This window comes from Rissa tridactyla, chromosome 2 (assembly GCF_028500815.1).
Source record: "Rissa tridactyla isolate bRisTri1 chromosome 2, bRisTri1.patW.cur.20221130, whole genome shotgun sequence".
Taxonomy (NCBI): Eukaryota; Metazoa; Chordata; class Aves; order Charadriiformes; family Laridae; genus Rissa; species Rissa tridactyla.
The window spans coordinates 29073551-29100330 of NC_071467.1; the positions used below are offsets into that span (position 1 = coordinate 29073551).

Consider the following 26780-nt stretch of genomic DNA (forward strand, 5'->3'; position numbering starts at 1 on the left):
GCTATTATTCATGAGCGCATATAAGTATTAAATTATAAGTTCATAAGCTGTAATGGTCATATAGACTGTTCTTCGTACCACAGTGAAGAGATCATTTTATTAGCAGCTCTGTGTCAATACTATGGCTTATGTCTGAATTGGAAAATTCTGTTTTAAGACATTACACACTGATATAACTACAAGCAATAGAGATCTGACTGCCTTGAGATTAATATGTTGCATTGGCTGGAGTGTTTTATTGTTAAATGTAATGCATAATTGCTTAGAATAAGAATGTCCACCTACAGCACTTTCCATTTATCTGTATTTTAAAATTTAAATGTAGTGTGTGTGCACACATATGAGAAGGCATCCAAAGTCACCTGCAAATATGTGTGTTTTTCTATCACTCTGATTTGTACCAGAGTCTAAGTCTCTATTTCATTACAGGATTTTCTCTCTGTTTCATTACAGTCTAAATCCTACCACTTGTATATCTTCTGTACTGTCACCCAAGGCATTAATCATAATAACAAACAGGGGTGCACAGTATTAAACTATGTGGCAACTATCTAGTAATCTTTCTCACTTTGAAGAATTTATAGCAATTCTTTACCTCCTGCCTTCCCTCTTGTAAAATGTTCGCTCTCTCACTTTGACAAGACCTCCAGTCAACCAGGGCTTTGAAGAGAATAAGCCTATTGTGTTTTTATAGTGAATTACAGATCAAAAGATATTTAAAGGAGAGAACCCAAATTTTATTAGAATAAAAAATATAACATTAATCTTTCTGAATTAAAAAATAACTCAAAGCAACTAAGGACAACAAAAAGATAAATAAAATTCTTTACATGCTTCTCCTCCCTTGCTTTTTTCTTCCCAGCAATTCCCTGCTTACAGGCTTAATACCAGTTAACTGAATGACATTTTAAGTTGCTTTGTTGCCTAAACTTTTGATCTTATCGCTAGCACCACTTGTCTGCTCCATTTTTCTCAGTGCCACTTCTCAGTCTCTTTATAACCTGTGGGTTTCCAGCTGTATTCTGCGTCTTCCTGGCAAGTCAAACCTTGTGGCGTGAAGTGTGCCTGCTAAGCAAGCTTAGTAATTCCTCCAAAGAAAGAGCAATTTTTCCCTCATTTCAGTGTCTGCTACCTCTTACACTTCTCTGGAAAAGAAAAACAAAAACAAAACCCCACAAAAACCCACCCCCAAAACCAAGCCCTCTCACCCCCCAACAGAACAGAAACACAGAATAAACAATAAAAAAATATGATGTCCATCAGAGTTATCTTATCATAGGACTGCACTCACCAGCTTTTCTGAGCACAAAGAATAGCAAAAAAAAAAGTATTTTGTGGACGTACCCATTATGTTAAAAAGAGACAAACAGATGAGCACAACATGGACCTTAACAGCAGTTAATGGGTTTTCCTAAAATATTTGGTGATTATTTTTTTTTTGCCAAGGATTTTGATTGCAATAGTGCAAGACAAGCTTTTCAAATTTGCTTCTTTGTTGCTTATTTAAAGAAAATATTTAATATAATACTGTAAATGTATAAACTCTTGTTGGACTCTGTGAAATCCGGAGATGTGGAGTTCTCCTTTATATACAACATTGTCAAATAGGTGTAACTGCAGTGCTGCAGGGAGCCCTTTCAAAGAGTCCAAAAGCTACATTTACCACTTACTATCTGTCTGGCTACTTGGTCTTAGAGTATATCTTCGGATGCTCTATTAAAATTAAATAATTATGACTTCAGGCAAAACATCAAGACAGTATTAATGGAAAAATAGAATTGAGATCACATATAAATGCATTTTAAACTGTGCCTACTTATACTTTAGCATTTTCTGTCTGTCACTTATTTTTCCCCCCAAGAACTGCTCCTGGCACCTGTTAAATTTAAAATAGTTAATGTTGTTCAGAATATATTTCCTCTTGGATTTTCACTGTAATCATGGGTAAGAGGATCAAAAGAGATACACGTGACATGATATTTTTCCTACATTTCCATATTTGCAATTTGTAATTTTTCAAGCTGAAACAGTTCCCCAAAATTTCAAGATAGTGCTTCAAAAAAGTGACTTACTATTATAATGTATCTTTTCTGCCTGGTATATCTTGTAAACATTATTAGTACTTATGTTGTATATTAACATGACTCTTACAAAGAGAGAAACAGAAAGTGATTATTTGAACCTTTTTACCAGCCAGAAGAGTATAGGAGTGAAGGCAAATATCTAGAGTATATGAAAATTATATCCATGTTACATAACAAAGGTCTTAATGATATAGTCTTGATTCTTCCTTAGTGTTTTAGACCGTATCAGGTTACATAACAATCTCTGAACATTACATAGAGTCAGAGAAGAAATCTATGAAACGCATATTTTAAGGGGGTGTTTACAAAGACACTTATGAGTCTCTCTCAAAAAACGATCACCATCTCTTTTTCTAGGGAAGTAACTTTAAAGAAGGAGCAACAATGTGAATCAATAAAGCAATCAGCTTTGTAAAAATAGAACATAAATGCTTATATGTCCTTTTTAGACAGGGAATTACTGAATATAAAGTCCTCCTCATCAGAATTCTATGTGTACTATTCATAATTTTAACTCCAGCAGTTAGTCATTGGTGAATTGCTCAGATTATTCAGTCTGCAGAACACTTTTGCAAATAAAATTGGAGAATACTCTCTAAAAAGCTGAGCTTTGCCTTGGAACTCATAACTCTTTGAAAGAAAATAATAACTTAAAAGCTATTCTGCTTTATTTTGCTGACTTGAAGAAGAAAAGGACAAAACAATTTGATTGTTCAGCAATATGTAATAATTTAATTGGTGGAGGAAACTTAACTGTAGATGGTCAATGGCTTCATCCCAACCCAACTAGAATTGATTTAATCTTTTTCTTGACTTCAGTGGACACTGCATCAAGCCCTAGATTAATGTCTTTTTCCTTTCTCAACAAGTTGGATACATCCTGGATTTCAGCTCTCCAAAAACCGACCGAAGATGAAAGACTTGGACATGTCTAACTTCATGCTGTCCAGCTAAATGAATTAATGCTGGCTGGGAGATTCAGTATGCAATGAGAAGTCCTATCATCTGACTTGTTAACAGTAGACTGTTTTTTCTATGGTCTGATTGATCCATGTTGTGTGGAATATGGAAAGACAATTTTTCTTGGGTGTTTAAAAGCCACACTGAAAAGTAAGATAAAACTGAATTAAGAAAAAACTTAGAACATACTATTGATTCAAAGTAGCAGCAAGATTTTTTAATAAAATAATATTTTGAGTGTACTACTACAGAGGAATATTTAGAAAATATTTCGTAAATCAAGGAGTTGCACACCGTATTAATCATAGTTGTCACAAAGTCAGTATATTCTGAATTTCCTTGATTGTGCTTGGCTCATGGATGAAAAAAGGTCAGCTCTGTGTCATGTTGAAATGATAACACAAGCTTTGCATTGTGATGATGTTCACACTGCATTATTTTTTAAATATATGGCTACACTATTTCAGCATCGAGGCACGAGCATATTGTCTTTCCATTAAAAATGAAAAGCAGAAATAAGGGGAAATAATTATTATCTGGGTTTTTTTTCAGAGATGCCAAGAACAAATTTATGAATTACTGAAATGTCTGAAGACTTTTCTTCAATGCACTAGCAATGTTCTGTGCTTTAATTCAGTTGTACCTGACTAACATATTTTGAAACATGCCAGAAACATTTACAGGATTGGGCTGCACTTCGACACAATTTTTTTCCCTCAATGAGATCTACAAGACCTGAAGACAGTGGAAATACCTAACTATATGTTCTAGAACCCTACCCTACCATTATTAAGTCAGTAACAAATTTTGAAATTCTTATCTCCTCTTTATCACAGAGCACACAGTAGTATAGAAAATGCTTCCAGATTAATATTGAGAAGTGATACCTCCAGATGTGGAAAGCATTCTGAGTGGGATGGTGAAGAAGTTTTCAGGGTTCTCTGAAAACAGATGTTTTCAATATGACCCCCCATAAGTTCTTAGCATTCCTACTCACATGTTTTGCTGGAACTCTGATGATTTACAGCTGCAAATCTAGAAAATTTATTTGTACTACAGAGACTTTGTTTCTACAATGAAGTTCTCATAAACTGTTAGACTACCATAGAGTTTCAACCCTTAAGGACTAATGGGACAGGGATGCTATGGTTCTTGACATTTAAGCATTAGCTTTATGTAGTAAGCATGGATGCAGGATTAGATGCTAATTAAGGCTCTATTAAAGATTATTTTGTCATTATAACTGCATCTCTTACCAGCTTTCAATCAGAAATACTGTTAAAAATGCAATTCTAGTCAACCTAATCATATACAGGAAAGTTCCCAGTACCTATCTACTTGATATCTGCTAGTGCCATTATAGGCAATGGTTAGAAATCTGAATAAAATGCAATAATTCACTTCCTGAGTGTTGATTTAAGCATATTTGTCCCTCTGTGAAGTTTGGTGCTTTCCCAAAGTCCAACTTAATAAAGGTAATGCTTGCCTTTTTCTTAAAGAAGTATGTTTGCAATGTTATATACCTTAGCATTTCTAACCTCTGAATGGAAGGGGGGAGAACATGTAAAATAGACCTAATAAAAGGAGATTGAATTACACCGTAGTGATTCTAAAATTTATGCAATGAAAAAAGTCTAGGTAACTGTAATTGTGAGAGAGGATGCCAATGTAACAATCAATCCTATTAGTTATGTTTTTCAGCAGTGTAATTAACAAAAAATAGGTATTTTTAGTGTCAGTCTTTTTCATATAAAATTTGAAAATTGTAGAATATCAGTTCTCATTTCTCTAATACTTACCTACTTCAGCAATCCTGAAATAATTAAATATTTGAATATCAATACGCTATAATTGTAAATGCTGATGTTGCATTTTATTCATTTTAAATTAATTAGTAGTAAATTATGACATGGGACTACTTAGAACATCTTTTCTATAAAAGCATTTATCAAGTATTTTGCCAGTCTTGATTTTGTATCTTGGAAATCTCATCTTTGTCACCTTTCATCTCCTTTTAATGAATTACAGGAGAATATTACCCATGAAACCGAATAGGCAAGAGAATTCTAAATTCCTTCCAACATGGCAGCAGTAGTTTGACTTTTAACGTGGTCACAGAAAGAGAAAATCAAAAGCAATAGTTCTGACTTGGATTTAATCAGCTAGATCAGGAGCTATAGGAACCGAGATCACACTTTACATGAAAAAACAGTTGTAGGTTATAGCTACAAAGAATTAGCAAAGTGAGACTGGGAAGAAGTTGAAGCTAAGAAACACACATCAATGAGAGACTAATGAAGCAACTTGACAGAACACATCTCTAGAGAAATGATGGCACAAAATGAAGTATAACTTTAAACAGAGGTAATCTATTAATTTGAATAAAAGTAACAGTGGGATTAAAAAAAAAAAGGGAAAGCTTTGGTTGAGTTTAAGTTTGATTTACAGCAATGGTAATGAGAAGGTAGTTTCAACAAGTTATTTGAATTTAAGCTATGTTTCAATTCATTTTATCTGAAGTGTTTCATATCAAATACAGATCTATAATTAGCTTGGTTTAAACAGATTACTGAATGCATCTTTTTACCTACTCAGTTGAATTTCCTGCTCTTTTATCTTCTGTGTCCTTTCTTTCTTTAGAATGGGGTTTCCAATTTGTGACTTTGCTCCAAGAAAATCTTTGAATGTTTGAGAGAAGTGGAAATGTAGAAACATTTTCCCCATTTATATTTAATGGATATATTTGTGTTCTAAAAAAAAATAATATATCATCTTGCATCATTATAATCACCTCATAATTCTAAAAGCACTCATTAGTACCCAGTCTAATCAGCACAACAGGGTAGTAAGATATTGTTAATCTCGTACTCTGGATTTAATGCAGAAATGAGCATAGAATCAATTTAAAACCAGTATTTATTATATGCAGTGGAGAATAGAAGTATCAAAGTCTACAGGCCATGAAGAAGTCTGTCACTGAGTTATTGCAATTCTTGCGCAGGCCATTACTGCTAAGGTAAGCAGTAATAATAAGCTTTATGCATTTTGAGCGTTGTTTAGCCTTTGCTGAACTGCCTCTTTGGTCTAGCTTGGGTCAGAAGAGTTGACTTTGTATACAGAATCGTAGCAATTTACATGAAGCATATAACGATTTGTTCTAATGACAGCTCAGGAAGGAAAAAAGAAAATAGTGAAATTCAACGGCAAATATGTGCTACTTAATATACTGTATTTAAATTTCAGGTGACTGATTTTACAAAGCCAAGTGAGGTATATCCTGACAGCCTTGCAAGGCTACTGAAGCTGTTGCAGACAAAAATGTGTCGCTGAAACATGGATAATTTCTTTTGAGGATATTTTGGGGAAGGAGGAGGAGGGGCAGGAAAACCCAAAGCTTTTCTAATATCAATAGGACTCAGAATTTCAAAATAACAGTCTCTAAAACAAGACTTTTCAGGCATCTGTAGAAAGAGTAAATCAGTGTGAAAAGTGCATATCACTGGTCTAATCTTATTCTTGTGCAAGACATGGATTTAAAAGCTATAATGCCTAAAGCACCTATCAAGTTGAAAACAATGTTTTCATCAAAGAGCAGTAATAACCACAAAATACTGTATTAAATTGATACCTTGCTGTGGTTGTCTAAGAATAACAGCTTTCAAAATTTCTACAAAGCATCACTCAGTTTACTATTTGTAAAAAATTACATCATATTAGATATTTCATCTTATAGATCATCTTTTGCTTACTAAAATACTTCCCTTTCGGAAGGAATTGTGAGTATGTTCTTTATCTTCTTTATAAAGTTGCACTGCTGATCTGGCCAAGGTCAGCAATGGATCTTTCTCTCTTGATTGAACTTCTTTTCTGTGAAATGATAACCAGGCTTGGAGGTTAGGAAAGTAATACTTAGGCGATATTGTTTTCTTATTGTGATGGCCTTTGTCTTGCTATGCTGCCACCTTGCAATAGGAGTCGTTCTGAGTTGTCATGTCCTCCACTTATTTTTATTTTAACTCCATTATCTGGACATGTTGAGTGTAAGATACCCAGTTCCTCTTTTTTTTTTTTTTTTTTTTTCTGTTAGCAGTGACAGTTACCACTATTTAATGTGACTGCTGACTTTAAGATGTATAGCCCAACACAATAAGAAAAGTGTTCATATAAGACTTTATTTGCTATTGCAGTATCTAAACTGAAGACTTCTAAGAGATAAGTCTCTCTCTCTCTGACAGTTGATACATTGTCTGCATGGACTGATCTTCATACTGTACTTTTTCCTTTGGAGGGTATATGATCAATACCATGAAAGAAATGTAAAATAACTTGAATTTCATATGTCTACATTGGTGAATTATTCTAAGCAAAGTTCCCAGCTAGACAACTTCAACATTTGTGTTACACACAATATTGGAATTTGCCCTTTTAGGATTGAAGATGGCTTGTGTTAAACACATTAAAATAGGCAGTGATTTTCTGGAAATACTCATGTTGGAATAGCTACTGATTTATTTCATTTCTTTTAGAAGCTACATTTTTCAGTATAATCTCACCCTCTCCAGAAGGTTGTTCTGGAAGACAGAAATCTGTCTTGTTTTAATACAGAATGTATGCTTTGAAAAATCTTTCGACTTGGCAATGAATCTTGAGATGTAGGATGCTATTTCAAAAATAATTAAATAGCTGAGTCCCCTGGAAAAGTTCTCCCATCATAGGTAATCACCCCTAGTTAATGTGTGTGAAACTAGCACAATGGTTCAATTTTTCATTTGTAATCAATGGCTAAAACTTAATTTCATGCATTGAAAAAGCAAGAAAATGTAAAGCGATAAGGTTTGAAATGTGAGTCAAACCCTTTCAGACCAAGTAATTAATCAATTTACCACCAATATAAAATTCCAATCTGTTTTTATCCATTTCCTCATATCACATATAACAGCATCAGACCATCCTTTTACTCTATTTATATAACCCCAAAGTGTGACTTTGACCTATCACTAAGATTCCCAAAAACAAATCAATAAAAAAACCCAATAAACTGTATCCTTCAGATGAACTTTCCCTACATCAAAATATCAGTTTTGCTAGACATATTCTATTTTCTGTGAAAGCCTGTTGATTCATTTGCTGTATTCATTATACGTAGCAAATAACAGAGGCTCTAATCCTTCAATGATCTGTGCATGAGGCAATTTATGTGCTTTAGAGACCAAACTGCAGGACTGACTAAAAGAAAATTCATCAGCTTTGTAAATGATATTCTTAGCACAGCAACAGGTTAACTGTTGTCAAGTTTTCAGTAAGTGTAGCTTTGTGAGATGTTTTGATTTAATGCCATATGACACTCTGGTTGCAAAATACTGTACATTCTCAAGGGGCACAGGACGAGTAGTTTATGAATTTGCTAACCAAAGCATCTCAAAAAAGTAATTCACAAAGGAAGGAGCTTTCAGAAAGGGGTTCTGTAGGGACTGATAGTTAGTCCAGTGCATCAAGTATTTTTTTAATCACCTAAAAATCAACACAACACTGATTGTAAACTTACTGATAAGTAAATAACTATGAAGAAATGACATTATACAGAGCAATTTGAATCATGTGACATTTACATCATATAGGTTAAGGCTATGCCTATAGATCAGAGAACTTTTTCTCTCTGACAACAAGATCAGTACAGCAGTACTTTGTAGTGCTGACAGAGTCAGTTTTAAGAGAACATTGCAAAATTGGAGTGAGTTCGATAAAAATCACAGAAAATATTTAATAAATTGGATAAAATGTCTTATATTAAGAGATTTAAGGAGTTCAAACTTTTAAGTTCAAAGACACAACAAAAAGGTAATGACTTCATAGTGCAGAAATGTCTTTTAAATGTCCCCCTTTTTTTAGGGGGAAAATGTTCTTAAATTTCATGTGTGTGAAAGAGAAAGGCAGAACAAGAAACAATGTTACAAGCCAGGCAAATAAGAGAATAGGCACAAGTATGTAATAACTGGTTAAATCATGTTCGGAACAAAAGAGCAAGGGAAGCAGTGGATTCTCTACAGATACTATCTTCTAATCTGTCTTGATATGTCTTTGGAACATACATACTAGCAAAAAAGAAATAGTACTTTGCTTAGACTAGCATTATTGGACTCAATGCAAGAATATTTTTGAGTGGAAGTCAAAATATGTGACTATGTTTTCTACATGAACATATGAATAAAATACTATATATGCAAAATCAAATCTATAAAAATTAGACTTGAAGGATTTATTTCCATTTATATAAACTTACAATACCATATAATCAAGCAAATGTAATGCAGCAAACAAATCAATCATTCCAGGGTTAGTCAGGAAAATATTTTTGTTCTCCATTAGCATGCCATGCGGTGTAAACTTACATAAATCTTGCATATACTCTAGAACTATGTAATTTCTGAAATTTGTGCTGGACATTCAGTCAAGCGCATGTGAAATGACCAAAGAGCCTCTGATTACAGCAGTTTCAGAATAGACACAAACCTAACGGAGTTTTTGCTGGCCATATGAATCAAGTAAAAACGATGGAGGAAACTGGATAGGTCTGAAACTGATTATTGCCATTATTTTCTTGAATTCAATAATACAAATAAATAAAGAAAAGGTGGTTCCACTATAATTTACTAGTAACTACGATTCTGAACTCAACTGTAATTCTGATGTTGTTTTGCCTTTCTCTCGTGTGTCATTTGAAGTAGTAGAGACTGAAATTTCTGTTTTAAATATGTTTCTGAATTAGCACATAATTATCTTCCATAAAATGATTTCTCTGATGAATTCTACAGTTTTATGCAAGATTTATAGAAGTATTCAGATCATAAAAGGACATCTTAGCCTGTATTGAAATAAAAAGGTTTTGTTTCTGATAAGGAAATATCTATCCAGTTACAAATGCAACAAGAACTGTTTTTAAGGCTTTGTGAATACTGGTTGGTGGTCACAGTATGGAGCTCTGCTATTGTTAATGGACTCACTAAGAAGTTAAAATTTCATTTAACTGGAAACATTTTTCTTTTGATCAGAAATGACATGCTGTTCTTTAGCCGTGATGGATTCTAATTGTGGTCCAGGAGGTAAACAGTCAGTGGTTGATTAATCTAGTTATCCCACTGTTAAGAATTTCTCATTTTAAAATATTTTTAATCTTCTAAAAATAAGATTTTCGTACTGATGAGAGTAACCTAACTGACATATAATACGTTCTAGCATGAAGGACTACACAGATTGACACAATAATTTCGCACCAGCTTGTTTAAAAATACTCTTCTTAAAGGATATAATGCCAGACTAGCATGTTTTATGTGCTTTTAATAATTCGGGGAAAATGTATGTAAGCAATGTCACTTACCGCTCCATCAAATTTAATCTATTTAACGTTTCTCTGTTTCTTTCAGCATAAAGAACGTCACTCCAAAAGTAGGTGATGCTGAAACTCGTAAAGCCATTCGCCGTGCCTTCGATGTGTGGCAGAATGTAACTCCTCTAACATTTGAAGAAGTTCCTTATATTGAATTAGAAAATGGCAAGAGGGACGTGGATATTACAATCATTTTTGCATCAGGTTTTCATGGAGATAGTTCTCCCTTTGATGGGGAGGGAGGATTTTTGGCACATGCATATTTCCCTGGGCCAGGGATTGGGGGAGACACTCATTTTGACTCAGATGAGCCATGGACTTTGGGAAATCCCAATCATGATGGTAAGACAATATTTCAATTTAAACAAAATAATAGATGGCATGAATTTTCAGCTAACATTTCCGTGCTTCCCTGCCCCTAAAGTCATATAGTTCACATTACTTTCGAAATATCTTCAGTTGATTGGTCTATTAGAATCTGAGATAGTTTCTGTCTAAATGGAAGTTACAGTGTGAAAATGTGTATCTCTTGAAAAACATTGAATTCTTGTTAGAAACTTTTCTGTTCATTCAAACATTGTACCGTTGAATGTTTACATAAACTCATTTCATTCTGAAATTGTTTGTCATATAGATCTTATTTAGGTTTAGGGAAAATGTGGAATCTTCTTTAGCGGTGATATAAGAGAGGTTAAGAACTCCACCAATACAGTGGATACTAATGTACATAATACCCAGTCTTGTCCAGTTTTTCTTTATGGTGATGCAATGGCAGCATTTAAAGACAACTTTTAGAGATGCCATTGCAAGAACAGGGTTAATGTTTCCCAATAACTTTTGAACATCTTTTGGAATTGTTAATTCCAACCATAATTCCAGTTTACTTAAGTTGTACATTGCCCATACTCAAATGAGTGACTGCATAGTACACTTGACATACCTAAAATTTATCAAATCAAGATTATAGATACTCTTTAAAGTTACTCTTCACAGAACTATAATCTGGCTCTTGCTGAGCTCCAAGTTCATGTGACCAAATTACTGCCATTTTCTAGGAAACCTAATTTAAAGCTAGCCTTGCATCCCTGCAAAACAGTATCAAAGAAGAGTTTTTGTATAGGCATATTCTGTGTTTGGTGCTTTGACAGGTTTTGGTTCCAAGCAGCCTCAGTTGTCCTAGTAAATCTCTCTAAGCCAGTTACATCGAGTTTGAGAGAGTCTCTTCAGCAAACGATACACAAAAGAGGATGCACAAATGCACAAAGAGGATGTTTCTGGCCTACAAAAGATGATAAGGATGACAAGAAGTGCAGAAGTGTGTATTTCAATGTTACACTGAATTTGTGAACAATGAGAGGCTTTATCTAATTCCTTTCCTTTCCCTTTCTTGCCTGAGATCTTCCAAGTAAAATTCAGAGCTTTTTATGTAGCAGTATTTGTAGCCTGGAGTTTGTGACAAAGCTTTCAGGAGTATAAATACGGTATTGTGACTGTTCTAATGGTGCAATACTTCTGCTGTGCCAGGGTCAGTGAAGCAAGAGCAGTCTACTGCACTGTGAAAGCCCTTAGCAGCAGACTGGGTTCAAGAAGCTTATTTCTTGTGGACCAAGCCCTAGATTCTTACTGGAGCTAAATCTGTGCTATTGCACTGCTCATATTTGCCCTTTTCATAAGTTTAGCTCAAAGAAACAGCAGTGGGAATCTTCTGTTTGAGCAGTTCAGGTGCATAAGTCACAGCATTGTGAGGCTAAATAAAGGTGTTTTTCTCTCAGTGGGAGACCAACACTGCACATAATGTTCCATGGTTTTGGAGCTATTACTTCAAGCACTCAGGAAAATCTACAGGCATGTGTAGTTTGAAGTCAAGGTGTCAATTTAAAATGTGATAACTCTTTTGGAGCAGTTCCACATATGGATACTTTTAGTCTGTATGAAAGCATGCAAACTTCTGGCTATCTCCTTCTCCTTTAACTTAAGTAATTTTCAGAGTGCAAAAGGCCGCTCATGTCTTCGTATGCCCTATTGTGGTTGACTTTTATAGAGGAGTTTTCAAAAGCTATTTCTTGTATTAATGAAATTTAAGATATTTTGAAGGAAGAAAAATCAAGTGAAAGAAAAATTATACTATTGCTAAAAATATGCTTTTATATATCTTAGAACATTGAACTTTTATAATAAAAATGTTTTGCTATCTGTATCATGAAGGTTTAATAGGTATTACTGGAAATTTATTCTGCAAATTTAATAGCTTATGTACTTTGGTGTGCTCATATATACTTTTTTGAGGGAGACATATTCCTGTTAGAATGGAATAGTCAAGGTAGAAAACCCATGATATTTTATGACTGGAAAGTTTGTGCAAAATACGTGACGATTGAAATAAATATCTTACCAATGCAAGTTTTCTGCAGACTTTTGGCAACTCCTAGTTTCATTGTTGAGATGGTATGAACCATGGATATTAGGTCATAGCTCTTGTTCAGAGAAAAGCCTTATGTCATTGTAACTCTAGAAATAGCAATGTATGTGCAGTTGATCTGTATACGCAGAGTGGCTATTTCTCTGATTGGTGATTTCCAGTTATCAGGTAGGCCAAGTTCTGCTGATGATCTTACTGCATTAGCTTATGTCTAGGAATCCTGAAGGAAAATCCAGAATTTTTTTTGTGACTGGAAAAAATTTCTGTGTGGAAAAAGAAGACAAGCATGCCGTTTGGGATTGACAGAAAGAAAAGATTTACAGCTCTCTTAGGCTCCCTATCATCTTGAGCTCAGTCTCAGAGCACTGAAAAGCAGAGGGTTGAAAAATATATTTATGATCTTAGCTATGAGTCATTTTTCCCGTGTGAGTGTCATTTTTTTTAAGGTTCACTGCTCCAATAGTCCAATAGTCATCTTCATGTAGTGTTATTAGAAATCCAATAGAAGGGGAAAAAGATTTGGTGATTTATTTTTATTTTTGTTTTTAAATTAACTCTCGCCCCAAGGGGCTGATTTTCTTTGATTCCTATTCTATTATTCCAGAGTGATTTGAAAACACAGACCACCTTGGTTATTTAGCAGCAAAAATGCAAATATAAGATCCTCTTGAAAACTACTAGCCTCATTTTCCACCCTATACTGTTCTTCTAATGGAAGCGATTTGCATAGTGTCTACCTCAGAAAAGACAGTCAACTTGAAATGCTTTCATAAACAGTTGTGCTTTTTAAAATAATTTTCATTCCATATAAGGAATCATATACAAATTCAGTATTCTGACTATAGTAAATTCCTAAGGTAATTAAACCTGACTAGTTAGTTGCAGTGTCTTCATACTTTAGGTTTGGGTTTTGGTTTGGGTTTTGTTTTTCTTCTCGTGTTTGCTTCATTTTCTTGTGTTTTCCTTGGTTTTAATAGTCTTCTAGACTGAAAGGACAGTTCCAATAGGAATACGTCATCTCCACAGTGCAGTGCTGCTTTCCTTTGTTCTCACTTCAGTGGTATATTTTTGTGGATCACAGACCTATCTTATCAATCATGCTCTGGGGAAGAGATCTGTGCTTTGACTCCTCCCTCATTCTGAAGAATGAATAAGACTCTTGTAGGAGTAAAGGCTAATGGGCCCATCGCTCAGGAAAAAAACCCCTCCTGTCATACAATTTAACACTTGCAGGCTCTCTAAAATGATGTATTTCTTTGCTTTCATAATACCCTGTAAGCAGAGCACAGCTGGTACCTTAACTACAGCTGAGATGTAGAGGTCTTTTATCTGACTTTCCTTCCAGAGTGCTGCAGATGATGCCAGAAGTATTGGCCATAAAAAAGGACAAGAAGCTTGCCATCACAGGGTGTCAATGGAAACAAGGACAGAATTTCTTTTACTAGGGAAGGAGGGATGTACTGGAGGATGAAAGGTGTTTGGGGTTTTATTGCAAGGTAGGGTAGTGGTAGTCTTCCAGTACTTTGGACAAAGTGTTTGTGTGCATTGGACTGTAGCCCTCCTCCCGTCAGCTTTCGTGTACCACTTGTGCTTTGAAGACATCTACTTTTAAAGTTGTTCTGTTGGAGTAGGCATTTTCACCTATAGTAGACCCTATTTCCTTTATGGTCTGCCTTTCCAGGCTTCAGTGTGAGATGAGAGCCTTAGGTTTGTAAATTATTTGGGACAGGATGGTTTCTTCATGCATTTTATGAAGCACCTCATGCTCTTTGGTGATCTCGGTTAAAACTCAGGTTATTCTGGTAACTTAGCAACTATGGTAGAAGAAGAGGATGGAGGAAACAAACGTTGAAGGTGAAACGCTGTTCAGGAATAGCAAATCAGAAAGGACAGGAATGTCACAGGACAACATTTCACAATATGTACACTTAAAGATGTAAAAAAGAATAAACAGATGAAAATCAAGTTACATAAGTAGCTATCTGAAAAATCAGCGCTTATTAAGAAAAACTGTAAATCTTTATTTTCTTCTGAACTTAAGTGCTGGAAAGAAAAAGGAGTAGAGAAAAATAAAGGAAAGGAAGAAATCTTAATATACCAGTCTTGAGGCTAGGGAAAGGTTTCATTGTTCCCAGTACTCCAAGCCATTTAGGTGATGTATATCACCTCATTTTTTGAATGAAAAATTTATGGACAATGAATAATGTAGCTAAATGCAGAAAAGGACAATGACTTCTTGCTAAGAGTGACAATATTTTGGAGATATAGTATTGTCAAAATTCTCAACAAAAATCTTTTTCAATTGCAATATTTCAAATCACTGTGATGAAATTCAGTCACTGCCAGGGAGCAGGGCAGGACAGGGACTGTCGCTGTAGTAAATTTTCCAGTTGCTAGCAGAAAAATCCTATCCTATGCCCTGTCTTCCTGTACCAAAACTGACAGTGTTGTTCTTCTCAGCCTTAACAGGGTCTCATTAGCCTCTCCCACATGTTATCTTCGTCTGTCCATTATTCAATCTGCAGCATTGAAATTTTTTGATGCACTGCAATAGAATTAGAGGCTGCAGTGTTAGATTCTAGTACAACAAGTAGTGTGCTAGATTTCTGGAAGATCTGCTTCATTATGGAGTTGGTAAGCCTCAGAGCCTATAGTGTCCTCCTCCACCTGTATCCTCCAGGTTACTGAGCACGACGGACCATACACATTTACAAGGTCTTTTAGATAAGATGCTTTCCCTATCATAAGACTGACATTTATTTTTTTTCTACTTTTATATTCTCCATGTTTTTTTCTAACTTTGAGCAACAGTCTTTTGAAAGCTGTTGATAATGTCTGCTGAGCATAGATGTTTGCTACTGGAAAAAATGGAGGGTGTATTTCTACAGTGACACAATTAGGTATAGGACTTACCTTGCAACTCTGCCCTGTTAATAGCATATAGTAATACAACCATACAAAATTCAGTAGGCCAGTTTTCCTATGTGTGCTTCAGAAAATATGAATTAGAAAGGAGTCAAAACATACTTTATATAGAGTACTCACTAGATTTTATTTCATTGCCTCATTCCTGTGGCTGAAGGTTGCCTCTGATCCCATGACAGAACTTTGAGAAAGAGAGGAGGCAACATTTGATCTAAGAGCTGCTAAATGCAGTCTACACAGTGGGGGCTGCTTCTGAAGTGGTAAAGTAGATATATATGTCCCTTATTATAGGATCATTAGCTGCTATATTTTGGAGAGAAAGTGTTATTTGCTGGTTTTGTTTTTTGTTTCGTTTGTTGGGTTTTTTTTAAGAAATCCCTTGTAAGGCCTTGGAGAGGACAAGAACGATCCTCAGTTTAGTTCGTAGTTTTCTCAGTAATTTAAAAGTGGAGAGTTTCAAAAGCTAAATGAATCTAAGAACCTTCACCATTTCTGAAGTAAAACCCAAAAGAGGGACAGATAAAGAGTCTGAAAACAGTCTTCTGAACAGTGACCTCGTAGAAAGCTGTCTCATATTTAGAAATCTGTGTGTCTTCACTCGTTCTGTTGGCAAACCCCGAAGGCCATTTCACCGATCAAGTATGTGTAACATTCTGAGATTCCCTGGCAACCCCAACCTATGAAAGCCAGATTCCTTAATTAGTGACTATGCTCAAAAGTTTCATTTTGGCAGATAGTGGCAGGGAAAGATAGAAAGGACTGTGATGAATTTTTGCAGTTATAGTCACTGCTACCTGCATGTTGCATGAAACACAGACTATTCCTATCAGTTGGGAATAATGACTGAGATGTATCTGTTCTTCTTCCTCACTATTGCCTTATGTATTGTCCACCAATCTCTTTTCCTTGGATTTGTTGCATGATTTATTATAAAAATAATTCCTATTAAAAATAGTAAATCTCTCAGATGGAATCCTAAATATTATGGCAGAGAGAGCAGAAAGGAAGACATTCAGAGAAGGGGCCAGAACGGATTAAGATAAATACCCTATGCTCTAAAGAAAGCAAAAATCCATTACTAATACATATTATTATATATTTTATGGCTCCTTAATGTATATATTTTCTTTTCTTCACCTGAGAGTGTATAAAAATATTTTTGCGATCTGCCAGACGGTAAATGTCTCTAACTTAAGACATAAACTCTTTCCTCTATTTCAGAAATTGCATCGGTTTATCAAAATTGATTTCACATTTGCCTGGCTACATGCACTTAAGTTAGTTTAAACCTTGTTTAAAGCAGCTATTTTTTCTGGGAAATCACTGAATGCATCTAAGACTATTTAAGGGAGTGTTAAACCAGTTTGAATGGAGAGTGCACTACTTTAACTAGATTAATTTAAGATTGACCTACTTAAACAAGTACAGCTTTTTAAAACAGAGCAAGATTTAGAAGGAGCTCTTCGGGAAAACAAGGATTTCTTGGGAGCTTAGGTTTCAAGCACATTAGACATGATGCTTAATGTACCAATTACTGGCTAAAATCTGACCATAGAACTGTGTGTTACAGTGGCAGAAAATATTTGGCAAAAGCTAAGTTGAAGTTCTCCTTAGATAAACACAGTAGATCAGTAATGGTAGTTTGATACTCTTATCTTCATATTCATAACTGCAAGAAAAATAGAAACCAAAGTAAAATGCATGATTTTTTACCTCTGTAGGTACCAAGGCAGCTACTGTACCATACTAAAATTCTGCAGAAACCAGTTCTTCCATCGAAGAATCTACAATAAATAATAGCAAGTGAAACTCCATTACAGAAATAATAGATGGTTTTAGTGTACAGCTACATTTAAACGTAAGGAGAATATTACCAGAGTGCTCACGTTCATGTGGAATATTTGTTATCGTGTATATACATGAAGCTGTGTTTTCAGCAAAACAAGCCCAAAACTTGCAAGAATTCGGTAATTTTTTTTATTAACTTTACAACATTCAAAAGATTATTCAAATTTTGCAGGCAATAAAAAGAAAGGAGAAAAACAAGCCCATCACTTTGTACCATTCTGTTTGTAGATTCCCAAGTAAAAGCTTCTTGGACCTGATGCAAATACAGTATCTAGTGTCATGTACTTGGACTCTAGTTAGTGCATAGATTCTGCTGTGGGCACTGTGTTGGCAGCCAAGAAAAATTTATGAAAATCCTGATCTCTGAACTGCATAGATCAACTTGTAGTAAATTTCTTTTGGCTGCCAGTGTGGTTGACACAGTGCAGGAGATATATGCTGCTGGAAATATGAACCAGTGGAGCCGCGAAAACGAAGTCTCCTAAGGGAGCTCTGTGTCTCAAACCGTGCTCATGTCATATGCAATGGTTAGGTATAAAGAAAGCCAAGCACTTCAGATTAAATGAAGTTCTTTATTACAATAGTAGCATGATTTTAATTTCATAAAGCACAGTGCTCCTAATTTATTATAGATATTTTTAATAAGCTCTTATCAATATCAAATTTGATCCGTAACCAAGCGGTGTGACCCTGCCATTGCCACATGCTTGTTTTCCAGTTCTGTACTAGGATAAACATGTAAAAGAATAATATCTTATTTGAATTTGTATTATACTTCTGTATATACTTTTAAACACAGAATTGCCAACATGGGTTCAGATCAAAGGTTATCTTACAAAATATCCTATCTCCAGTTATGGCTATTAACAGATACCTACCGAAGAGAATAAGAGAAGGGCAAACATATGGCAACATAACCCCAGCATATTCCCTCTTAGCTTCCAGCAATCTGTGGCTCATTGAATTTCTGAGCCACAGGCCATATTTTTGTGTTTAATAGCCTTTGAGGGATTTCCTTTCATGAATTGGTGTAATCTCTATTTGAACTCATGTAAGCCTTTGGTATCCACAACATCCAACTAGAGAACAATGTGTTTTACAGTTTAAGCAGATGTGACAAACTACTTCTTTCTGAATTTTGAACCTACCATTGATAAATTCACTTTAGGTACATTGGTGCTTATATTGTGAGGAAGTAATTTCCTAATCATTTTATCTGTACCATTCATAGTGTTATGGACCTCTGTCACATCTTGTTCCCAGGATAAAGAGACCTAGCCGGTTGAGTTACATCGTTGTTTATATGTAGTTGTAAGGTTAAGGCAGCACAGCTTCTATTTTAAACTGAATCTATTTGAGTGAAAAATGAGAGAATTAACGCCATTATAAAGACAGCAAAACCCAACTATTACAGTTATAACATTGCACAATGATGAAGATGCCAGGATAATATTTAAAAGAACTTTGCAAGGTGCAGACAAATGGAGTAACGATTGATTCTTTTCATTTCACCATTCCCCCTGAAACCCAATTTAATTCAGGAGTCAACTAACACAGATACTACTTTCTATTGCTAAACCTCAAGGCTTCCAGTATTTAAAAAGCAAACCGGTATTTCCCCATCATGTTGTGCTGAAAGAATTTAACGAGTAATCTGTCCTCACACTTCCCAAATTTTCCATGGATTATACTTGCTAGGTGTACATATGTCCACTTTTTCCATATCCAGTCACCCCAAGATCTTACATTAAATGGTAACTCTGAAACATTCAGTGTCTTCCACATAAAATGTGTCCTTGAAAGTATTATCATAGGAAGCAAAGCTGCACTTGAGAACAGAAAGATGCCTTTCAGTAGTTGAAGAGATGGAAAACGGTTAAAAAATAAACCATAAATGGCCCTCGCTGGCTTGTGAGGACTCAGTCATCAGACATAGGGCTATACAGATAGGAAAAGAGGATCTGTCTGCTAGACCCCATTTACTGCCTGGAAGGCAGATGATGGCAAATATTAACTTTTGGCAAGGTAATGGCCTTGCTTTTGTTTTGGGGGAAGTCTTTTTTGTTGCTTTCATGGAACAACCTTTCAGCTTTGAGGAAAGCACTTCATTTACATTTCATTAAAAGGGAAATCTGTTAAACATTGGCAGTCAGTGAAAGCAGTCTTGTGGATGAATCCAGCCCCATGTTCTAGATGTGTGTTTATCTGTCTGCCTTTAATACATCCCGGGGGTTATCAGTGTGCAAAATCATGCTCTCAGCTTTCTTCTTGGGCTAAAATTGCCAAGGGCACCGTTATGCAAACTGAAAGAGGGGCTGAGGAATATGTCAAGAAGGACTTGGCGATATTCTTAATTATAACAACGGAAATGTAGACTGTTACGCACATCTTACATTGTGCTTTTTGTGTCCATAGAAGCAAGGCGATACTTACACTGTGGCTAAATAGCCAAACAGAGATGGTCATAATGCAGGTCGTAAACCAAAAAAGGCAGTGTAACCTGAACCACGAAATTGCGTGTTGCTTCCATCATGGTGTAGGTAAACACAGATCATTGCAAGCCTACGTGGAGTAATTAGGGAAGTTGCAAACTCAGTTATCCATTCAAACTGCAACTGGAGGTTATTTCCCACGTACTAGGGCCAGTAGAACAAACTGCATTTGCCATCTGCCTCAGTGTGCGATCAGCCAGCCTATCTTGCTAATGAAAAGTGTTAAAATGAAGCTGGCTGACTTTGCATGGAAATAAATGAGGAAAGTTCACATTGTCTGTTACATCAACTTTACTGCCAAGGAAACATCTAGCTGAAAGGCAGAATGGATCCTTGCAGACAATTTTGGCAACCATTGCACCTACATTCACAGAAAAAGAACTGCTGTATTTTATTTTTTTTTCAAAGATGTCTTTGTTTCAAACAACTGTTTATTCAACAATGAAGATAAGTTTATCTTTCCAAACTGTATTCATTTGATCAGACATTCATATTAGTATATTAAGAGTACTGAGTTAATATAGGGAAATTAAGCTGAAAAATGTTTGTTAAAATACTAAAAAGCTGAAACTAACAATGTTGGGACACCAAAGGGATAAGTACTTCCAAAACAATGTTTTGTGGTTTGGTTTTGGTTTGGTTTTGGTTTTTTTTCCTTTTTTTTTCCCCTCCAGTGTGTTAAAACAGAGCATTGGGAAGGCTTTTCTGTTCAAGCAAACAGATGTATTTTGAATGAGTGCATACATAAAATGTTGGCCAGCCCCTTCATGGTTATTTTATTACCCCACAACCCCTCACACATGGTTACTGTGTGGGAATGACAAGGAAAAAAATAAAAGTAAAATCTCACACACAATAAATAAATAAATCTGTCTGCTACCTCAGCCTTTCCTCCTCTTAGAAAGAAACTTAGCAAATTTTGAGTCCTGTATCTGAGTGAGCTTCATATAATTCTTGTACCTGAGAGAAAATTATAGAGAAGCAGGGTGACAAAGGAAATAATTTAACATATTCCAGTGCTTTTTGTTTTCTTATCCCCTATGCATCTTTTTGTAAGTGGCAATATTTCCTTAAAAAGTATGATAAAAAATTAATTCTAATAAAACTAATGTTAATAATAAAGAAACTACCTTATGACCTATGAGATTTCACACAAGAGACTGAATTTGAGGTTCTTGAAAGACTACTTGCTTTGGAGAGCTTGTGAAGAGCCAGATTTTCAAACATAGTGGCTTAAAAAAAAGAGAAATTCGCCTTTATTATTGCAAATAAGTTCAATTCACAACTAAAAAATCAACCACTGAATTAATAAATTTAAATTATTTTTTTTCTTTTCAGTCTGATCTGCTAATAGAAATTATTTAGGAAAGAGAAACTACCTCAAATTATCCCTTTATGCCACAAAGTGGCATTTCTGTCATTTAAAGCAGGCACCAGGCTTAGCACTCCATCTGTCATGTGGTCCAGAGATCTTTGAGTCTCTGTTTGCTGCTAGGACCACTTAGTGAAGACTTTTTCACCAAGACAGCAGCTTTAGGAAATCTGATTTTTACCAAGGATGTTCTATAGAATATTATTATTGTGCTGACCTCTCCCTTCCCCTGCCTTTTCAGGGGCAAACAGAATCTGAAAAATCATGTTGCCAATTACTATGGATGTTGTCATGGTTTCCTGACAGAATGAGACAAGAATTTTGCAGTATTTACCTATTTATTTATCTATTAGGCAGAAATTTAATGAATTATTTTTACAAGAGTAGAAAATTGTAAGATAACCCTAAAATTTAAGATAATACTATATATTACTTTTTTAAGGATAGTATATCACTAACTAATGAAAGATTTTCTATAATACCTCTGTTCTCAAGCCTAGAGAATAATTTGTGCTCTATCCTGACAAATCTTCACTTCAAATGCTCAAACCATATGTTCTTGAGGCCAAAATGTTTTTAATCTATATTTAGACTCCCTTCTAAGTGGCTTGGGTTTCAAAAAATGCTGAGCAGCTAGCACCAATACCTGGAAACATCTACAGCTAAAACGTCAGGTTGGGAAAAAAGATGAAAACAGAAAAATCAAAAAGAACGAGCTAAATTGAAAGAACAGTATTGTTTTGTGCAAAATGTTTCATTGTAGTGGACAGGGTTAAGTCTCTAGTTCAAGTCTTCCTGGTTTTGTGCATGTATCACTGAAGTCCATATCCTGTACTTTTATAATTAATGTTTTGACACTGACTTAAATGAAAAGACCTGAGTCAGAAGCCAGAAGACTTGAGTGGGTGGAATTAATCTGACCATATGTTGATGTTTATATCTGAGTTAATCTCATAGAGTCCCTTTAGAGTATATCTTTAGAGATATATTGCCTTCCTGGGTAAGATTTTTTGCATCCTGAAATAAGTGTCTAAAATAAACTAGATGTATCATGTCCTGAAATACCTGTTTCTCATCACTGGCTGTGAAAGGTGCAGGTATAGACATTTGTGTTACAGTTTTCCTTAGCTAGATGGCTTCCACCAGTGATGTTGAATCATGTGCAATTTCAGATTAGAGGAGAACTGAAGTGATAAGTACTTCCAAATAACAGCACCAACTGGGGTCCAAAGAAATCTTTCTGAGCAGCAGGGATGCCTGTTTTGGGAACAGTTCAGTATTACACTCAGAAAAGGTAATGACTGGTGTAGGCTATCCCCTGTCCCTCTTGGTATGGCAGGACAAACACTCTCCTATTGATCTAAATATGGTAATTCACAAATGGATTGCACCACTTAAATTTTGATTGCATAGCTGGTAATGTAGTAATGTGTAAACATTTAGTTTCACTTTTCTAAGAATCATACAAAGCACCTTTTTTATGATGCAGTTTAGGAACTGATACAGTGTAAGTATGAGGAAATGGGATTATCACTGAGTATTCAGGAAACTGCAGATATGGTAGTGACATAGGGTTACCATTGCTAGCTGTGCTCCAGCTAGCAGTGCTAACAGCAGCAGTAAAAATATTAGGGTCTGAGCTTCAGGAAGAGTTAGCACCTACAATATATACCAACGGTCAGTCCTTAGCTCGTTTGTGTTTCTAGTGATGACTTGTGTTACAGGCAGGGCTGGCCGTGCTGACTGGCAGAGGTGGAGAGATAATGGTCCCGGACCTGCCTGAGTGTGGGCTGTGGCAGAGCAGCTGTGGGAACGGTGTGTCCCCAGCAACTCTGCGCTCAGCTCCCTGCTGTCCTGTGAGAAGCTCTGGTCTGAGAGCCATCAGAAATGGGACCTCTGGCATTGTCCCTTCTCCCTGCCTGTGCCAGCCGCTGTTCCCTCAGGCTTGGGCCCTGCTGACCTCCTCACTCAGAGAAGGGAAAGTGTGCCAGGACTCTGCCCTGGCTAACATTCCCATGTCCAAGCTCTCTTGCACTTTGTCAGGGGCAGCTATCTCCTGCCTTTGTCTTTCTCTCTAAGCATCCTCTTCATAGGCTTTCCTCTGGCGGTAGGCCCAGATGGATGGCTTGGCTGCCTAACCATCTCGGCCTCTCCAGCACCCTTTGCCCTGCCCTTTGCAATCCTTCATCCTGGAGGCTGCCCCTCCATGGTGGGTGCCAAAGCATCTCCCCGCTGACAAGTGCCAAGAGTCACCAGTGCCAAACTGACAGTATTCTCTGCGTGCTAGAGAGGCTTACAGTGGTTCCACTAGCTAGAGTGAAACAAACAGCTATATGGATATACCCACTAACAGTAGCAGATTATCCAGCAGATCAGAGCATTTCAAATGAGTGAATTTTAACAAAGTAAAACCAAAGTAGAAGATTTGTCTTTCTGTCACTTTCTCCATATACATGATCCCCAGTTTGAAGGTGCCTCAATTTAGAATATGATACACACTTGGATCAGGTCTCCCTTTGAAGTCTGCAGACTTCTTAGAAAACATATCTGCTTTTCAGATCAGAGAAATCTTAATGATTTTTTTTTCCTCTCCTAATCACTTTGCCAATTAGGATTCAAAATTCCCACTTCTTTTATCACTAGTCCAATGAAAAAAAAAAAAACATAGACAATTCTATCTTGACATTTTTTTCTTAATAGGAATTAAACAATAAAAATAACCGTCAAAGAGGAACTGTTCACATAAAATGCCGAAATATATATACAGCAGTATGTCACTTTCCTTTTCAAAATTCTTAAAAGTCATATGTAGGTGTTAAGTAGATACAATGATAGGGTAAGAATAATAACTTGGTTTTGATGGCTTTAATGTGAGTTAAGTTAGAGGATAATGTAATTAGTCTCAGTAGTTTAACTGACACAGGGTAAAAAATTATCTCTGCAGACAGCCAACACAAGATTTGCACATAAAATAATTCTATGTACATTCTATTGTGGGGATTTCAGTGATCTGTAAGACCCTTGTCACATTTCTGCCCCATGGCAAGTTACATCTACTGTGAATATTGGCAGCGTGACTTTGACCTTCCTCCTAGTAATTACACATAGTTCTTTATGGTAGGACACACAGGACGTTAGGGGAAATGAAGAAAAAAAAATCATCACTTCAAAACAAAAACAGCCGCAGTGTTAGCATGCTAGCATTTTAGCTGAGTGGCTTAGAGACAAAACATACATTTATTTTTGTTAAAGGCAAGGATTTGGTTTTAATATGGACTCATGAACAATTAAGGTCCTTTTACGTTTATTCTCACCCAGACTGGCACTTATGCAGGAGCGGTAGAAAGATGTCCATTCCCTTCATGTGTATGAGTCTCAGGGACAGGACCGTGGAGGGCAGCTGAGAATTGTGTGATACATGTTCTTTTCATACACGTATCCAAATCTTCAGTCCCAGCATGTGTTCATTCTCACAGACTTCGGAAAGAAGTTTTAAATACTTCTCCAGTTTATTGTTCCCACAGCAACAACTAAAAACAGAAACAAAGAGAAGATAGAAAAGAGTATAAATAGATAAGGCTATTTGCAGCTTTATTTGCAGCATTTGCAATTGCATTGACACTACTGGAAAAATAGCATAAATGTTATTTAGCAACTGCTGATTGGTAATGTTATAAAAATGACTATTGTATTTTCAAACATTTCTAATGGATTGAACTTGCTGAGAGAAATTAATTTATGAAGATATTTTCTAGCAAAATGCAAAATTCCATTATGATTTAAATTTAATTTCTTTAAAACAGTTATTATCTAAAGATGACCATGAGAACACCCAAAATAAATCTTTACAGTCTGTTAATCAATATGACTTTATTACTAATAGAATGAAAATGCCATTTGAGAATAATATAGAAATTTAGTAGTGGACCTGAGTGATGAAGGAGTTAATCCCAGGAGCCAGAGTTTCAGCATAAGGGTAGATTTTCTTCGTTTGTTAGGTTCACTGTCACAGCAGGGTTTCCTCAAAGCATGAAATGAAGCCATAAGCATTATACATGCAGAAGGAACACATACCATCATATTTACACCTTTTTGGGAAGCAGCAAGCTCTCGTGTCGATCATCTCTAGCTGCTTCACTTCTGTCTCTTTGGAGAACTTGGTATTGATTCGCTAGTCAGAATAGTTTGCGAAATTTTTCAGTATTAGGGATTGAAACTGTGAGAAACAAAGTGGAAATATCCTTACGTCCGTGCTTTTTTAGAATGCAAATTAAGAATACATAAAGTAATTAATTCCACCCCTTTCAAGCAATTTAATAGAAAGTTGTAGAATGTACTTAGTAATAAATCTAAGTAGTAAGGCAGAAATTCTTACCCTTTGCATGTCCCTGCCTTCTAAAGTACAGGCTGATCTGTATTATAAAAGCATGTGGGCTCCTATCAAATATGTTAATTATCAGGCTCCTGACTTCTTCTAAATTATGCCCATAATATGCAGAGACAGTAGAATACTGCCAGGAGGGACATACACACCTCTAAACTCACATGTCCATATCATATCTCATCAACGATCACCGAGTCACTTGAAGATGGTCTTGCCCTGTAGGAATATCCCCTTGTCAAATTTCAAGCAAATAAGTTTAAATTTCACACTAATCTGTTGATCTTTTTTAAACAGAATATTTTTTTCAAAAATACATATGTGTGGGTGTAGGTATACTAAATTATACACAGAGTATATTAGTCCATATTTGTATATAACAAACTGCCTGTACCTCTCCTTCTGTCTGCATATATATATATATCTCTCAGTAAGTCAACCTGCAAAGATTTTAGTGTATATCTTAGCATATGTAATAATAGAGTGAAATATATTTTTATGTCATTCTCTTTTGTCATAATGGAAAAAAAGGCTGAATGTATAGATATAGAACCATAGAATGGTTCGGGTTGGAAGGGACCTCAAAGATCATCTAGTTCCAACACCCTGCCATGGGCAGGGACACCTCCCACTAGACCAGGCTGCTCAAAGCCCCATCCAGCCTGGCCTTGAACACTTCCAGGGATGGGGCATCCACAGTTTCCCTGGGCAACCTGTTCCAGTGCCTCGCCACCCTCACCGTAAAGAATTTCTTCCTGATATCCAATCTAAATCTACCCTCTTTCAGCTTGAAACCATTACCCCGTGTCCTGTCATTACACCCCCTGATAAAGAGTCCCTCCCCATCTTTCCTGTAGGCCCCCTTTAGGTACTGGAAGGCTGTTATAAGGTCTCCTCGGAGCCTTCTCTTCTGCA

General features: G+C 35.9%; 1 protein-coding gene across 1 annotated transcript in view; it reads left to right on the forward strand.

Moving 5' to 3' along the window:
• Positions 1 to 26780, forward strand: part of MMP16 (matrix metallopeptidase 16) — a 196414-nt gene that overhangs the window by 102106 nt on the left and 67528 nt on the right. The window contains exon 4 of the mRNA XM_054191367.1: positions 10466 to 10770. Within this exon, the coding sequence (XP_054047342.1) occupies positions 10466 to 10770 (305 nt within the window). The remainder of the gene's footprint in view (positions 1 to 10465; positions 10771 to 26780) is intronic.